This window comes from Eleutherodactylus coqui, chromosome 13 (assembly GCF_035609145.1).
Source record: "Eleutherodactylus coqui strain aEleCoq1 chromosome 13, aEleCoq1.hap1, whole genome shotgun sequence".
NCBI classification, from domain to species: Eukaryota; Metazoa; Chordata; class Amphibia; order Anura; family Eleutherodactylidae; genus Eleutherodactylus; species Eleutherodactylus coqui.
Window position 1 is genome coordinate 35,340,105 of NC_089849.1, and position 18,774 is coordinate 35,358,878.

Here is an 18,774-nt window from a genome sequence, read left to right on the forward strand (position 1 = left end):
TCCCAGCTGACGTCTGTGTCCCCGGCGGCGGTGCGGCAAGCTGCTGGAATCCTCCCCGTTGTCATTACCTACCATCCTCTCTGCTCGCCTCTGTCATCCTCCTCCGTCAGGCTGTGATCGGATCGAGCGCCGGCTGTGATTGGCCGGCACTCGATCCAATCACAGCGCTTACTTCCACAGCACTGAAGGCGGGGAATTTGAAAGCCGAGCAGGGAGATGACAGCGGGGAGAATTCTAAAACAGCTTGCGTGCGGCAAGCTGATCACAGCCGGTGCTCAATCCAATCACAGCCAATCACAGCTTGACGGCGGGGGATGACGGAGCAACACTCAACACTCAACTTCTAAATAGTTGACTAACTATGTGCACATTCGTGGACCAATTAAAAAATTCCCTAATACAAAAAAATGGCTGCAAATGTAAGACAATTAGATATTGCTCTCCTCTTATAGGACAGAGACCTATTGGGCACCCTCAGGCTCTGGGGCCAGGTAAAACTGTAATCTCTACACCCCCTATGATTACAGCCCTGATGAACACTAAGATGATATGTAAGAGACTTATGATGGATTTAATAATGAACTTTTTTGCACATAAACAGACAATGCAAATAAATGCTTCCATGTGTATTTTCTTTATACACCTGTGTTGAGAAGATCAGTAGAAAAAGGCGACAATGTAAGCCGGCGTTTAGTACATGTAAGAGGTTCATTGACGCTATTCCTTTGGTTTTGATCCAGAAAACACAAACTTGTGCATGGCATGGACATACTCCGATCCGCTTGCACATTGTAACTTCAGCTTAATAAGCGGCATGAAAAACTGAGTTGTGAAGTATCGAAGTGATGGAACCGGAGCCTCAATGGCTTCCACAAATACCTATAATATAAATAAATGGCAAAATCAATTTAAAGAATCACGGTATAAGTCCTCAGGTATGTAATTTTGAACCATTCAATAGTTAAATGGGCTGTCCCAACTGGACATCCTCTCAAAATGGAGATTGGTTGATTTATTTTTCTCATTTTATATAGTGTGTACATATTCCATAGGGCTCTACACAAATTGTCATCACTTACATTGCGCCTTGTCCCCATGGGGCCTCACAATCGACATTTACCTATTAGCATGTTTTTGGACTGCGGGAGGAAACTGGAGTACCCTATGCAAACATGGAGAGAACATGGAAACTCCATGCAGATGTTGTCTCTAATTGGATTCGACCCTAGGGTACGGCCAAATTTTACTCTAGGGCAAAAGGTGCATCTGCACAGGCAACGTGATAGTGCTAGACCTCCTGGCAGCAGCAATACTTTCAACTGTATCCACAGCCTCAGAACACGGATAAAGTTGAAGATTACTGAAGAGCTTCAAAAATGATAAAACAAATTCCTCTTGAGTATCCGCTAAGGTTGGGACATCGACACAAAAATATCGATAGTCGATAGTATCGACTATCGCTGAACAAACTATCGATTATTGTAAAATATCGCTGGAAAACTATCGATATTTCGATATATCGACTTTTTAAAATGCTGTATAAAAATAAAACAGGTCCAGGGTTAATAAAGCAACAAATCAAAAAAAATTATAGTTTTTTTAAAACTTTAAACTGTTGAATTTATTATTAACTTCTAACTATTAACAACATCATGAAAATATATTAAAGTTACCAATGAAAATAAAAAAAATTACAGAAAAACATGGAATTAAAGTTAGAAATATGAAAAGAAGGTTTTTATCATTGGCCCCAATAATCGTTATCTAATGAGCCAAGAAATATTAATTTGCTCGCATGCTCTTCCTTCAAAATGCTCCTTCCATGTCAGCTATAAGGAAGCCAGAAGATGGACACTGGACACGGGATGTTAGCATGATCTCTGTGTGTGTGTTTGTGGGACTGCGTGCCCTGCGTTTTTTCAAGTTGCCACTGAGGGACCAACGGTCTCTCTCTCTCTTTCTCTCTCTCACAAAAAATTTGCCAATGACGCACACTGCGTCGTGGCGGGGAGGGGCTAAAACAGGCACGTCACTGCGAGGAGGACCCAAAAACTGGGCGGGGTCGAACACGGCTTGATGCTCATTTGAGTAACGAGCACCATCGAGTTTGCTGCTAACACTCGAACAAGCATCAAGCTCGGCAGAGTATGTTCGCTCAACCCTAGCTGGCATCATTGGGGAAGGCTGCACGCATTTTCCCTGCAGTTACAATATAGTATTATATGGTGCCCATTCAAATAAATGGACAACCATGTAATAAAGAGTTGCATTAGGTACACCAGACTTTTCCTGCTAGCTCATAACGAGGTCCTGGGTGCAAGAACCACCGCCTTTCCCCTATTATGTCTATATGCCAAAGTAGGCTATATGGAAAGGGTTATGCAGATGGGAATCCCCTTTAAGGCATCATATGGGGGTTTACTCATCTTATAAAGTGATGGCATATTGCTAGGATATACCATCACTTTATGATCAGCAGGGTCCAACCTCTGGAAACCCCTACTGATCTTGCTAGGGGATGCATCATTGGTGAGAGGGCTCAAAGAGATGGGCAGGTTTTTGTCCTGTTTTGCAGCCTTGAAAATTATGAATGCAAAACGAAACCATTGATTTCAATGGTTTCGTTTTAACTAGCGCTATTCTCGCATGTTGATACTAAGCGCAGAAAAAAAATAGATAGGACTCGCCATATCTTTCTTGCACTTAGTTTTTCTACATGAGAGTCAAAAAGGAGAGGACCTATCTTCCTGATTTTTTTTTTTCGAAGTCACACGTAATAGCGTGGAGTTTGAATAGTCAGAACACCCAAAAAACACTGGTTCATGCACTAAAACGATACATAGTGGCCAGTGTATTACCGCATGTGCCCATCTGTTTAAGGGCTTAAACAAATGGGCGCGATTTAGTCTCGTTATGCAAATAAGGGAGATGGAACAATAGCTCTGCAGTGCCACCTATTGAAAGACAGCTTCCTGCAAGTCAATGTTAGACTCTTTATACAAGCCTTGTAACATTGACTGGGAATTGAAAGCCATGCTAGAATCCATACACAGACAGATGTTTTGGGATGTTTGCCCCTCATCAGTGTGTAGTAGGTTTCTGGCTTGGCTAGCGAGAGGCGTGTGACGTGGGTCAGGAACAATAACTGGGAATTGAAAGTCAGGCCAGAATCCATTAATCACAGCCTCATAACGGGATGAAACAAAACCACTGATCTCAATGGTTTCGTTTTTACTAGCGGTATTCTCGCTAGGAACAAGATAGGTCCTGTTTTATCTTTTCTCGGCCGTACTGTTAACGGGCGAGAAAAGATAGAGCAGGACCTATCTTCCCACTTTTTTTTCAAACTCGCGCGGAATGGAGTTTCAAAGGTAAAAGAAAAAAAAGATTTTTTTACCTCGCTAATGCGCAACTTCGTTCCGTAGAGTCGAGTGTAGTTGCGCATACAGCCGTGTGAAGAAGCCCTAAGCTCTTTCATTGTTTTCCCACACATCTGAGCCTAGTCCACCGGCTATGTAGAGGTAGAGCGCTTCCCTGACCAGCTGCAGTTTCCTGCACATCCAGGTCAAATAGGAATTAGAGGCGCATTCACATTAGGATTTACAAGAACATTTAGACCTACCTTAAACGTACAGGTAAAATGTATACAAATATGAGCCATTTTAAGAATACCTGTACATTTTAAAAACGTATATGTTAAATAGATAGCCATGTTTCTATACTTTGTGTCTATTATTACATAACGTATACACTTTTCACTGTAAACTTTTTTTTTAATAAAGTTTTTTAGTTGAACACTTTTTTTTTTACTTTAATGCATTTGATAACAAAAAAACGTAAATGTTAAACATATGGAAATGTACAGGTATAGGTCTCCATACGTTTTCCATTGACTGTCATGTTAAAAAAAAGTATATGTTTCCATACGTATTTTTTGCGCGTTAGGCTATGCTTTCCTATCCCACAAAAAAAGCGTACATGGGGTTTTTGCATTCGTCTGCAACAACATTGCAGGATTATAGGCTGAACTGGAAGGACGGATCTTTTTCCAGCTTTATGCACTAGGTAAGGGAGGTCAAAAATACGCACTTTTGAACTGCCGTATATATTCGAGTATTAGCCGACCCGAGTATAAGCCGAGTCAATAAGTTTTACCACAAAAAACTGGTAAAACTTATTGACTCGAGTATACACTAGGTTAAAAAAAAACCGCAATACTCACCTCCCAGCTGGTGTCTGTGTCCCCAGCGCAATGCTCTCCCCACTCTTCAGACTTTTCACCGCTGTCATCTCCCTGGCTTGGTTTGGAATTCCTCCGCCGTCAGCGCTGTTTGAGGAAGCGCTGTGATTGGATTGAGCACTGGCCAATCACAGCCAGCATTTGATAAACCAATCACAGCCATTCAGTGATGTCATTCACTGAATGGCTGTAAATGATCAAGTGCCGGCTGTGATTGGCTGGCGCTCGATCCAATCACAGCGCTTACTTACAGAGCGCTGACAGTGGGGGGATTCAAAACCAGGCCAGGGAGATGACAGCAGGGAGAAGTCTGAAGCAGCTTGCCACACCGCCGAGGAGAGCATTGCGCCGGCTGCGAGGTGAGTATTGCGTTTTTTTCCCCTCCTCGCTTATCGAGTATAAGCCGAGGGGGGCTTTTTCAGCACAAAAAAATGTGCTGAAAAACTTGGCTTATACTCGAGTATACATGGTAAGTTTCACCATATACATTCAATGGCTATATCTAACAATATCTTTTCACTTTTGGGTGCATGCGCCAATACGCTCGTTGCTACAGAGCATGAACTGGGTTTTTTTTTTGACTATTCAAACAAGTTTTTTTTTTTTTTAAAAAGCAGGAACATAGGTCCTGCCCTATCTTTTCTCGCACGAACTATTAACATGCAAGAATCCCGATAGTGAAAAAAAAAAAATAGCAGCATGTCCTATATTTTCACGTTTCTCAGAACGCATCGTCCATTATTTTCATTGGGACAGTAAAACACATCGCATGGCATAACAAACTATTTCCGATCCCCCAGATCGCTACTTTACCTGAAATGCGGGTAAATCGCATGTTGGTCAGTTTCCTGGCCTGATATCGTGCTCGGCTGTGTGTAGGAAGCCTAAGGGGGCATTCACATTGCGTTTTTTACTATGCTGTGGGAATCCATCACAGATGCCATGAATACTGTAGCATCGTGAAGGAACCCCGGAATGGAAATTCATGCAAGGAGACTCGAATTTCTAGTCCCACATAACCATTTTAAGGGTCCTTCAGTGCAACGTTTTTTCACTATGATTGATTTGCGCACATCTGCACAATGTATTTTACACCCCCACCCCGCCCACCCGCCTTGATTGAAAGGCTATTTAACCTAATGAGGTAATGAACCCACTGAAATCAACTTTTGTGTACTCAAATACACCCATGTGAAGGGGTCTGTGGTGCCAAAAACTGGATTTTTGTTCTTACGTTGTATGCGGACAATAAGTGTACGAAAATCAGGAAAACCAACCTGCAGAATCTCATCGGTGTCCTGCGCCACATCTTGGAAAATTTTCTGACAGTGTTGGAGATATTGGGCGTACAGGGAGCGGGTGTCGCTGTCCACACCCTGGAGTTGGCCCTCACTGGAGTTACTCTCATGTAGGTTGTTCATGAAGTTGGTGTTGACAGGTCCACACTCGATCAGGCTGACACTTCATAGAAAATAAATAGTATAAAAACAGGGTTAGATTATAATTAGCGGTGACGATCCTAGCAATCAGACTTTATAGGTCATAAAACTCAATCATGCAAGTGACGAGGTGGCCGAGTGGTTAAGGCGATGGACTGCTAATCCATTGTGCTCTGCATGCATGGGTTCGAATCCCATCCTCGTCGTATTCTTTTACATTGCCTTGTGTGGTGCAGACTGCTAAGCTCACACTCACGACCTGAAGGTTCAGGTGAGTTTAATCGCCACCTTGTTTAGGTAGCCGGCTCAAGGTCGACTCGGCTTGGTGGGGGGTAAGAAATAAATGACTTGAAAGCGGTGCAGAATAAGTTGGTGCTATACAAATGGCAAGATTTAGTTATTTTTATCTTGGAAATACTTCTATAACCCAGCCACACCTTAAAACCCACGGATGGATTATTGCTGCGGAATTCATGGCCAGACGCCCACTGCGAATTCCACAGTAATGATTGTCCATAGACATGCTAGGCTAAAAGAGTCTCCCCTGCCCACGAGCGGAAATTAACTGCGATTTTCCATTTGCGGGGAAGAATCGGAGCATGCTCTATTCTGTGTGGAAAATCATACGGACGGCTTCGATTGCAGTCAATGGAAGGCGTCCGTCCCTCGATATTCGGCGCAGTGGGCACTGCAGAAGTATCTCAAAAATCTGCGGCACAGCCCAGTGCCGGTGCATCATGCCCTGCACTACGTATGTACGCCGGCCGAGACGCTCCAGAGAGTTGAGTATGGGGTCTCTGTGGGGCGCTGGGTCTGATTCCACTTTAAGATTTCACAGTCGGAATCCGACCCGGCCGTGGGCATGGGTCCTTGGACCCCTGTGTTTTTACTTCACCAAACTTAGATCACTATAGAGTCTTATGGTGATCCAAGTTCAGTCCAGTAGGGTCATAGGGGCCTTATGGCTTAAAGCTATAACACAGAACCAAAAATGTGGCCATATGATGAGTGAAGCTAGCCTAAAAGGTACATTCACAAATGCAGGCTGAAATGTTTTTAGGTCTTACTGTGGCTTGCATATATACATATATACACACACACTATTGTTATACTTACTGTACATTAAAATGCTGCAGAACAATAGCCATGCTCTCACAGAACCCTTCCACGGCAAATTTACTGGCACAGTACACATCGTTAAACGGGACGCCTAAACAGAAAGAAATTATATCTATATTTGCCACTACAAAATCCTGTCAATTCCTACTTGCACTACATTGTAAAATTTCCCAATGCCTTAAGGCCCATTTAGACACAACGATTATCGCTCAAAATTCGCTCAAAAGCCGTCTTTTGAGCGATAATCGTTGTGTGTAATTGCACTGACATTGTGCCGTTTTTGTTCCCCCATCGCTCATCGTTGTCACTCAGCGTGCTAAAGTCGACGATCAGCCTTGTCAGGGATTCACAGCAGGATACAGCTGATACTATTGTTTCAGCCGTATCCCGCTCCCTGATGATAGGCTGAGTATGAAGAACAGAGCACTCCAGCTGTGTTCTCCATACCCGGCACTTGTCTTCTGCATCCTCCACTCTGAGCGCTCGGCTATATAACAGCCGGGCGCTCCGTGCAGAAAACATCTGGATGCAGAAGACAAGCGAGGGCACCCCGCTTGTCTTCTGCATCCTCCTCTGGCAGCACAAGGGGATCGCTCATCTTGAGCGATCATCATGCGCTGTAAATGACACAACAATGATCGCTCAAAAGTCGCTTGAGTGACATCTCTTAAGTGATTATCGTTGTATCTAAATGGGCCTTATTGGGTGAACTATCTGGTTACAAGCAGCGGACATCTCTGGTTGCCTCATACCTTGCAGACCTCCCACACTGCTGGAAATAATGATCCTTCCAGATCTCCTCTGCTTCATCCCAGGGAGAAAGGCTTGGATGGTGCTGATTGTTCCAAAGACGTTGACATCAAATATCTTCTTCATTATGTCATAAGTGTGACATTCCAGGGGCCCCATCAATCCAATACCAGCATTACATACTATAGGATGAAGAATGGGTAAATAAGACTACATAAAGACCTTCTATCACAATCGAACACAAGTCAACCACGTGGCCCACCTAAAATGTCTACTCGCTCTTCTTTTATTTTCTCTGTGGTAGCCAACACAGATTGCTGGTCTGTAACATCCATCTGCAAAATCTCAAAAGTGTCAGCATGGCAGTCCCGTACACACTCCAACAGATATTCCTTCTTGGAAAGATCCCTCATGGTGGCATAGACTGGAGGAAGAAAGGACAGTTATATCGGACTATGCGCTAAAATTATATAACCTAATATTCTTTGGACTTCATTTTTGGAATTAGCAAGTTGGGATCCAGTGAACGCCACAAAGTCTTTAATGCTTATTCAAGCACAGCGGGTGGTCTGTTCCCTGAATACAGCTCCCGGCGGCTCTCACGCTACTAATTGGTACTAATAGGCATTAGTACTAAGCAGTAGTTTTATGCAAAATGATTGCTCTAAAGCAATCATCTTTGTTTCTAAATGGGCCTTTCTCCATAGGGTAGGTCATCAGTAGTTGATTAGCAGGGGTCCCTGCTGATCAGCTGATAGTTGGTCCCACTGTTAGTGTGGACAGTGCCGAAAAGGTACTTAAGAGGGGACAGGAATGGGGTAACAGAGCTGAGCAGGAAGAAGAGACAGAAAGTAGTACAGAGAGGTGCTTGGTGCAGGACAGAGGTTAAAGCAGGAGTCTCTCCTGGTGTACTGCAGTATCGCAGATACAGTCCTAAGGAAGGACTACTCCCTCTGGGAGAAAGAGCTGCAGAATTGCAGAGAGCAGCTAAGCTGTGGACAGAGGAGGAAAAGAATCTATTCTGCTTTGTCCTACAGGGCTGTAGCAATTGTCCTACGGGCTGTGTTCCTTTGATGCACAGGAAAAAGAGTGCTGAGTAGGAAAGTCAATGCCCAGTAGTTCATCCACTCCTTCCGATGACGGTGAACCTGCACCAGGGGGCCTAGAAGAGAGTCATCCCCAGCCAACCGGGCGTAGAGTTTTCACAGGCACTAGCAGACCTGAAGACTGTTTAATGAGACAATTACTGTTTATTGCTGATGCCGGTCAAGCGGGCTAAGACTCTGATGAACTTTACTGATAGACTCATACACCCTGGATTACTGGGTTACAAATTACCATTTTCCTGTTTTACAGTCAATAAAGCATTTTTTGTTCAGCAATGGCAATTCCTGCACCCTATGTCCATCAAGCTGTTTGGAAAGCCCCAAACCTGCTGCCTCCAGTGGCCCCTTACAATAGCGCTGTCAACATTGCAGTGGTACAGTTTGGTATTACCGGCGCAGCTCCCATTGAATTTAGGAGAAGCTGTCAATAGCATAAGCCCCAGAGAACTCCTTTATCACACCTGACTTAGAAGTTTGGGGCAAATGTAATACCCACATGGCTATCAATGGTCTTAGAAATTTTTAGAAATGTAAGATGTTCTAACTCAAAAAGTATAATTATGTACATAGTTAGAGAAATATGGGGTTGCGCTCCAAAAATGGACCAGAATGTGGTTAAGAGGAGATGATACAATAACTCACCGGAGTGTACAGGGCGAACACAGTGATAAACCAAATACAGGTTTTGCTTTCAATCCCATAGACATCCCAGCCGATGATCTCATACACCAACAGGGACCGGTCATTATTCCTTCATTACTGTGTTTTATCCCTTCGTTATAACAAGTAACATTACAAATTTACCTTTAAATCTTTGGAGAGAATCAGAAGCCAGAAGTACAGCTAATCCCAGGCCGATCCCTGATGAACATCCTGTAATCAGAACCACTTTTTTCTCCATCTGAACGGTAATCTGGGAGCACCAACATAAAGAGTATACTGGTCTCTCTGGGAACTTTGAGTTGTGAAGCAAACTGCTCAAGAGCCGCTTGTGATGGTATTTCCACTGTTATGTCTACAGTTGGTTCTTCAAGGACTTCAGCTGCTATTGCCTTTTCTCCCTCTCTGTATAGGAGTCGTAAATGGCAACTTATACTGTACATTATATATACACACACACAGGGGCGTAGGTAAAGGCTCAGGGGCACTGATGCAAAAGATGAGCTGGGGCCCCCCTCTATCTGTATCTGTACCCGTACCCATACCTAAACCATGCTGCACAGAGACATAACTTGAAGCTTCTGGGCCCCAATGCAAAACCTGTAACAGGGCCCCCAACTATAATGCTTTATTCATAGTACTGGGCTCCCTATATGGAGAAGAGAGGCCTTAAGGCTCCTGGGCCCGGGTGCAACCGCATCCCCTGCACCCTCTATAGTTACGCCCCTGTACACACACACACACGCACGCATACATATAATAATAAAAAATCTTTATTTGTATAGCGCCAACTTATTCCGCAGCGCTTTCAATACACACATATACATATGCTAAATAAAATCACTTTCTGTTGTACGTTATTATAGATTTCTTAAAGAGAATGTGTCATTAGAAAATGACCTGTTGTATAAATCAATTCTTTATGTTAAACATAGTGTTAAGAATTTTTGGTGATTGACTTTTTTAAGTTCCCAACTGTGATTGCCACAGCTCACCTCCTCCCTGTACAATGTCCTCTGCACATGTCACAGAGCATGTCTAGAACACTCTCCCATAGAAGTCAATGGTTCAGTTGCTGTCCATTGTGTGAAAAGCCCATGAAGCTGCTGTAAAACATATCTCTAAGTGCTGTTAACTGCAGCTCAGAAATTTGACCAACAGGGCAGCCATCAGAAAATCATAAGATATACTGGGAGCCATATAGTATTATAGAAACATTATAGAGAGGCTACCATAAAGCATAATTTTTCATAATTACATCTAAAAGCACAATAATCAAGCCTTATAAACATATTAGTTACTCTTGGGAATTTATATGTCATCCATAGGATGCAATACAGAACAGATGGCCCTCAAATAATGCATCCATATACTGGGAATATATAATTCTGACCCTGTTATTGCTCTATTAAATTTAACCCTGCCTATCAGACAGGAAACCTGCCCTGACAAGGGCAATCCTGTGCACGTACCTCCTACAGAGCCCTTAATACACTCTTATATTGTGCAAGAGACTAAAAACTATATCCCACTGGTACTGGTTACATCGAGGATGCAAATATATCAAACAACAGATAGAACTGTTGTGAGGTCCCACATTTACAAAGTTGAGCAATTTTGACTGATAGATGTCCTGTGTAAATGTGGGACCTGACAGGGTACTGAGCGAGAAATTGCTCATTCGTTGCTATTCACCTTGTTTCAACTCACTGACTCTCACTCAGTGTGAACAGGCAGTCATTCATCTTTGAGTGACTGCCTGCTCAGAGTGAATGGAGGCAGGTGGCCAGAAGAGATCTCTGGCATGCTTCTCCTTCATTCACTGAATGTGTCAGGATTCAAACCTGGGAACTCCTGTGCTCTAGGCGGTGTCTCTGGCTAGTGAGTGAGTCAGCCTGCTGGACAGCTCCTTTTGCTTAACCCTGCCCAGTTCTTCACTCCTGCAACCCGGCTCCTGCCTCCGCCTCTGTTTTGATTGGACTTCCTATAAAAGCCGGGCCCTGCCACTCCCTCAGTGCGAAATTATTTCACTTAAGTGCCCAACAGTCGTCCTGCCTAAAAGTACCCTTAATGCCCATTTAGACGGGACAAATGTCAGGCAAATGATGTCCGACACTTGTCCCCGCACATACTCGCTTTCCTGCTGCTGCACGGGAGCTAGTATCGCTGGCTCACAGAGGGGAGGCTGCACGAGATTTCTCTCCTCGCTCTCCCCCGCCTCTTTCTATTGACTTAACATAGTGGCTGTTCAATACTGAGCGTCTGCTATTTACACTAAATGCTCATTGTTCAGCTCATCGCCCATCATTTATGCTACATAAACGATGGATGAGGAGCTGATCACAGATCGCTCAGTGTAAATAGCAGCCGTTCAGTACTGAATGGCCACTATGTTAAGTCAATAGAAAGAGGCGGGGGAGCGCAAGGAGATAAATCCTCTGCAGCCGCCACACCCACCTGCTAGCCGCTCTGTGGATCAGCACGGGAGCAAGTACATACGAGGACAAGTGTCAGGCAGCATTTGCTCGACATCTAAATGAACCCTCAGGGCTCTTTCCCACAAGCGTATATCAGCCGCCATTTTCACGGCCGGACGATATATGCTACCATCTGGGGTGTAAAAGCTCGTGAATGGGCACACAAATCTAACGTTTGTGCGCCCGTTCACATAGCATGGGCCCCGGCGCATATACGTTGAGCCTTCCCCTTCCCTGCTCCTCGCCGGCTCACCTCTTCTCTCCTCACCTCCAGCTGATTCCAATGAAGGGGTGGGATGGGGGTGGAGCTAATCACCGCCCTATCCCGCCTCCTCCCATTGCTGACTGCGGACAAGGGGCGGGGAGGGGGTAGAAGCTTAGCAATCAGCAATGGGAGGAGGCAGGACAGAGCTGCACTTAGCTCTGCCTCCTCCCGTTGGAATCAGCCAGAGGGGAGGAGAGAAGAGGTGAGTCGGCGAGTGGGAGGGGAGAAGTGGGAGGGAGGACTGCTAAACTCCCTCCCACCTCCCTTCTCTGGACGCTGTTATTGGCTCCCATAGGAGACCTATTGCAAAAATTGTCAGTATAAAATTTACACATTTAAGCTGAGCCACATGGTAAAGGATTGGAGCTAATGCCTTTGATATATTAATAATCTTGATTTTGTTGTATGAGAGAATTCAGGTATTTCTCATATAAACTCAGACATCATGTTAGGCACTGGCAATCATATTTGTCATATAGGGACATTATCATAGAGACTATCCAAAGAATTCATATGCATCCTTGTATTTGTACATGTTCTAGAGCTTCCAAGGTTTTATCACATTTTACAAACACTGACCAGTCCCAGGGAATTAAATAAACTGTCCTTGGATTCTTCAGAACATTCAATATTGCAGAAGCGAGCGGATAACAAGATAACCTGCAATTCTGGCATTCTGTACTTTTTTTTTACAGTATTCACAGGGAAGGATAAATAGTGCGATATTTTATTAGTTCCGGCTTTTACGCACACAGTAATACCAAATATAATCTTCATTGCTCAGCTTATTATGAGAAAATCGGAAAAGGGTTTTTCTTTGAAGTTTTAATATATATTTTTTTAGTCTATAAAAAATATTATTAAACCTTTTTGTACATTTTTTTAGATCCCATAGGGAACTTGAACTCGCGATCACTTGTACCGTATATTATGTAAACATGCTATTTGAAACATGTATTAGGACTTTTTATCTTTGTTTTGGTCATAAATTAGCTGATAAAAAGTTCAGGAAATGAGATATAAGGGCTGCATATTAAGCATTAAGTCCAGCATACTGGAGGATCTCCTACTAAAGGCCCATTTACATGCAACAATGTCTTTCGAGTGATAATCGTCGTGTGTAAATGCTACCATTGTTTGCCTTTTCGCCGAACGATGATTTTTAGTTTAGCATAAAAACCATTGTTCAGACTGCCAGCTGATAGCAAGGACCGCACGCTGTGATTCTCTGCAGGAGTGCTGATAACATTGTATTCAGCTGCAGTCCCGTGGGAGAACAATGGAGCTGTATGCAGATAACAGACAACCTGCTGTTATCTGCATACAGCAAAGAGAGCTTCATTTACATGCAAATGAAGCTAATAAGGTACTAATGGGCATTAGTGCCGATTAGTAGTTTATGCCAAATGATCGCTCAAACTGCCATTTAAGCTAACTTTTGAACGAATTTTGAGCGATCATCTTTGCGTGTAAATGGGGGTTTAGTCTGAATCCTATTGTAAAAATGATTGTCAGCCCAATACATGCATCTAAGTGAAAAAATTGCCCCTCAGCGGTGTCTATAGCCTTTAAGGTCCATTGTATTACCATAATACTTGGACCTCCTTGGTTTTACAGAGTAAAGTTTTCACTAAAAGTAGTTCATACAGCAGTGGAAGAGCTAGTATGGTAAAAATCAGCTTTCTGGCCGGACGTTACGTGTATGGCCATTTTGTACGATCTTCTAGGTGAACAGTCCTGAATGTCCTTATAGGAGACAGTAGATAAAATAACATTCATCATTACTAGAGATGAGCGAGTATACTCGCTAAAGGCAATTGCTCGAGTGAGCATTGCCTTTAGCGAGTACCTGCCCGCTCGAGACTGAAGGTTCGGGTGCCGGTGGCGGGCAGGGAGCTGCGGGGGAGAGCGGGGAGGAACGGAGGGGAGATCTCTCTCTTCCTCTCTCCCCCCCGCTCCCTCCAGCTGACAGCCGCTACTCACCGCTCCCCCGCGCCAGCACCCGAACCTTCTGTCTCGAGCGGGCAGGTACTCGCTAAAGGCAATGCTCGCTCGAGCAATTGCCTTTAGCGAGTATACTCACTCATCTCTAATCATTACTTATTCCATCCACTTGAAACAAAGTATAAGAAAATGTTAGAGGAACACTGTGACTCATTCATGTGAAGAAGCCTTTAATGTGTTTAGTAATTATTCTGTATAAACTAAATGACTTATGGGGGTTTAATGGTCATTAAAGCATCATTTTTGCTTCTAAAATAATCGCAGTACAGAAGAGCAGACTGCAGTGTGACCCGGGAAACCAACGGATTGACGCTCTGTTGCTGCAGCACATATCACGTTATCATATATTACTATTCACCTGGATCATTAGTAGCTTTCCCTTAAAGAAGAAGGTCTGAGAAATATTCACAACTCCTCTATGGCAAACCCTATGGCTGGACTGGAAATGAAAATGGGGGCTTCAGTTGTTCCCCAGTTTTCTGTCAAAAACACTCCAACAACACTAGAGGTGTAACTTGAAAACCTCGGCGGCAATGCAAAATCCTCAGCAGATTCTCAAAACGCGTCCTTTATCATTTTGGTCTTGTAATTTGGCGCAGAGTAATAGGACCTGGGTGCAGAAATAAACTTTGAACACCCTAAGGTTATGCCTATGCAGGTATACTGTCTTAGCAGGGATGTACATAGAGCTCATGGGGCCCCCCAATGAGCTTAGATACAAAAGCTCAGTTTAGTATACATCTAAATAATGCCATCACCTAATCATCAGATACCAGCTCTGCGTAGCGATAGTGATCACAGTGCAGATACCTCCAGTGATCACAGAAGACTTCTCCGATGGGTGATGTTCGTTGCGTTTTTCTTCTCTTTCGTGTCCCAGACTGCCATGAAGCCTTACATAGTAAAATACGTCTTGCAGTACACTCTGCCTATCCTGCTGTTACTCACCCTCTCAGTATCTCCCATAGTAAAATTGCCCCCACTAAATAAGTGCCCTCTTTGTGATGCCTTGTTAGTAAAATGGTGCCCTGTTGCCCTCATTAATATAATAGTACCCCTTTTGCCCTCCTCAATTTAATAGTGTCCCTTATTGTCCTCCTTAAAATAATAGTGCCCCCTATTTCCTTCCTTAAAAAAATAGTGCCCCCTGTTGCCCTCCTTAAAATAGTGCCCAATGTTGCCCTCATTAATATATTTGTGTCCGCTGTTGCCCATATGAGTATAATAATATTCGTGTTACCCTCATTCATCTAATATAAAAAGTCTACAGGCTTTTTCTTGCACTGCACTTTGACCCCTTTGCCCGATCTATGGTGGATGATTTTGGTGTCATTAGATTTGTGACATCCTCACCACTGCTGTAAAATCAATTTGGGTTTGATACATTGAGTGAGCTGTCAGTCAGGTCAAAGTTCCTATGTTTCCAGATGACAGGCATTGCATGCAGAGGAAATTCTGACTCCTCCCCGTCTCCTGCACATACTATATGCTGGAACAGGAGAGGGGGAGGAGTCAGACTTTCCTCTACATACAGTGCCTGGTATCTGGAATCTCTGACAAGCTCAGCACTACTGTGAGAGATCTGCAGTTGGACGAGCAATGGGAAGGAAAGTGCGGCCATTGTGCCCCATAGCGGTGGTATGGTCTGCCCACACTGGTGGCATGCCACTGTGTCTTAGTAAGAATGTGCCATGACTGTAGTCACATGGTAATTAGGAGTTAATCTGTTTAGAGGGCTGTATTGTTACATAAAGGGTGAACTTTGTAGTGGGGCTTTATTTGAGGGGCTAAACAAAGATAAATGTAGCAGACAAAATTAACTAATGTTACTTAGGGCCGTTAAACAATTGCCCAAGTTAGGGAGGATTCAGACCACAGGGTTTTGTCCCCTTATAATAATCATAGCCACAGAACAAAACGAAAAAAAAAGTACAGCATGCTCCACTTTTCTGCGCATCAAAGGCCCCCATAGAAGTCAATGGGGGGTGCAAATGCGACAATACGCAAGGAGATGCGCGATATGCTGCGGAATTCTGCTGGAAATAGAACATAATTAGCTATTTCAAGGAGTGCATCTTGTATAATAATCAAGTGAATATGCAGACACCTCTTTCCAGTACAAATATATTTTAATATCCCCATGCCAAAGGTAGATAAGAGAGTGTTGGATACACAAATCATGTGCTAATTAGTTCAAGAACATTAAGTTAAACATTGTAAAAAATAGCAGTTTTTACGAAAATGACCAAGTTATTGTAGGTTAAAATGCAACAGTAACAAACTGCTCGGCTACCAAAAGAATACATTTGGCAAATACATCAGTTAGCAAAAAGCTTAAAGGGGTTTTCCAGCTCTTAAAACTTGATAACCTATCTATATATCAGTAGCTAATCAGCAGGGCTCTGCTGCCCGGGACTTAGGTCGGTCAGTTGCTTGTGCTGCCAGCTGTCAGCTTGTGTGGAGCAGGAAGCAGATAGCTCTGTACATTTTGCGGTGGCCCAGTGTGGTATTGCAGGTACAAATCTCATTCACTTTAATGAGAGCTGTGCCTACAATACCAGCCGGGCCACTGTACAATGTATGGCACAATCAGCAGCCGGTTGAACAACTTAATAGGTTCCAAGCAATGGACCCTGGTGATCAGCTATTGATGACCTGTCCTGTGGATAGCTCATCAATTTTAAAGACCTGGATAACCCTTTGAAGTTCAAAATCCCACCATGAAGCAAATCATACTGGCCCAACTGGACCATGATTTGCATTATTAGTGTCCCTACCTAGCTGCATTTTCTTTACCAAGGTACGGGTGTTTTATTGGGCATTGGACACATGGAATGTAAAACAGGCAACACCTGTGCATGCCACTTTGTGGCACTTCTGTTCTTCCACATACGTGTGAACTGGGACCATGAGGTTTAGTGGTTAAGGCTGAGCATGTATTATGTCCTATCCTGTGGAAGGAAAACCCCTTTGATGCTTTATCCTTTTAGATTTCATCGCACTATGATCAGGGAGTTTGGAAACAGAATTGCTTGCAACTATTACTATGGACGGTATAAGGGGGTGACAAAATGGCCCCGGTTCCTCATTTCCTAGGGTGGGCCATAAAACCGTGAATCCCAGGGGAACGCTAAAACCACACAGTATTATTTAGCAGTGCATGGTGGTTATTTATTTAATTACAGTATTACAAACTACATCATCCTACCAACAGTAATTGGACACCTGCGCGAGGATCAGAAGTAGTATTTATTTACATGTTAATACTTAGTGGGTCTCCTTTGGCCCCAATGACATTGGATACTCTCTATGAGATACCTTCTACTAACATCTAATAGATTTGAGCTAGTATTTCCCTCCATTCATCCTGCAAATGTAAGTTCTCTGAAAGAAGATGCATCGCCTGTCTACAATAGTGCAAGGAGCATTGTCACTGGACAGTTGAGCAATAGAAGAACGTTCTACGGAGTGATGAATTGCACAACTCCATCTTCAAATCAATTAGACAGACGTACCTGGATGTGGAGGAGCCTGGGGAATGCCTTTTACCTGTATGTGTTGTGCCAACGTTTAAGTACGGGGGAGGTTCTGTTATAGTCTTGGGGTGTTTTACGTCTCGGTCCATTAGTTGTGGTGACAAGAACCATGAACACAGAGGTGTACTCTGATATTCTAGACAATACTTTAATGCTGACAATGTGGCAACACTCTGGGAATGGTCAGCCATACTTCCAACAAGACAACGCGCCTCGTCACAAACCCAAAGCTATTTTATGTTGGTTTATAGATATAGATGGTCCACGATTGGACTGGCCTGGATAGAGTCCCGGCCTGAACCTACTGAACATCTTTGGGATGAACTGGAACAGCGTCCATCTTCTTTAAGAGAACTTGCCAGATGTTTGCAGGATGAATGGAGGGAAATACCAGCTGAGGTATATCAGACGTTAGTAGAAAGTATGCCATGAGGAGTATCCGATGTCATTAGGCCCAAAGGAGCACCACTGAGTATTAACATATGGAAATAAATACTACTTTTGATTCTTGCTCAGGTGTCCAGTTACGTTTGCTAGGGTAGTGTAGATGACAGTTTTGGTAGCATTATTAGGATGCTGCGCATTGTTAGTGATATTAGATGAGCTATAGTTACTATAGTTATTAGAAAAATTGTTTATCTAAAAATTGCAAAGGGGGGTGTACTACAGTAATATTCTAGGCAAATACCTCAATACTTTTAGTATTCAAATCCCATATAAAATAGTTAAAGGGGTTGTCCCGCGCCGAAACGGGTTTTTTTTTTTTTCAAACCCCCCCCCCCCCCCCCCCCCGTTCGGCGCGAGACAACCCCGATGCAGGGACTGAAAAAAAGAACAGCACAGCGCTTACCTGAATCCCGGCGCTCCGGTGACTTCTATACTTACCGGTGAAGATGGCCGCCGGGATCCTCTACCTCCGTGGACCGCAGCTCTTCTGTGCGGTCCATTGCCGATTCCAGCCTCCTGATTGGCTGGAATCGGCACGTGACCGGGCGGAGCTACACGGAGCTACACGGAGCCCCATAGAGAACAGCAGAAGACCCGGACTGCGCAAGCGCGGCTAATTTGGCCATCGGAGGGCGAAAATTAGTCGGCTCCATGGGAACGAGGACGCCAGCAACGGAGCAGGTAAGTAAAAAACTTTTTATAACTTCTGTATGGCTCATAATTAATGCACA

At 43.8% G+C, this 18,774-nt stretch overlaps 1 protein-coding gene across 2 annotated transcripts in view; it reads right to left on the minus strand.

Moving 5' to 3' along the window:
- Positions 1-18,774, minus strand: part of NAGLU (N-acetyl-alpha-glucosaminidase) — a 69,410-nt gene that overhangs the window by 28,080 nt on the left and 22,556 nt on the right. Inside the window, exons 7-11 of one of the 2 annotated variants that reach the window (XR_010787470.1) lie at positions 7,811-7,972; positions 7,551-7,730; positions 6,796-6,889; positions 5,518-5,701; positions 644-879 (exon numbers count right to left, since the gene is read on the minus strand). Coding sequence is in view for 1 of the 2 variants with exons in the window: in XM_066586180.1 (XP_066442277.1) it covers positions 718-879; positions 5,518-5,701; positions 6,796-6,889; positions 7,551-7,730; positions 7,811-7,972 (782 nt within the window). In the remaining variant the exon portion in view is untranslated. Of the gene's footprint in view, positions 1-572; positions 880-5,517; positions 5,702-6,795; positions 6,890-7,550; positions 7,731-7,810; positions 7,973-18,774 lie in introns of those variants that run through there. The other variant, XM_066586180.1, reaches the window with a different exon arrangement.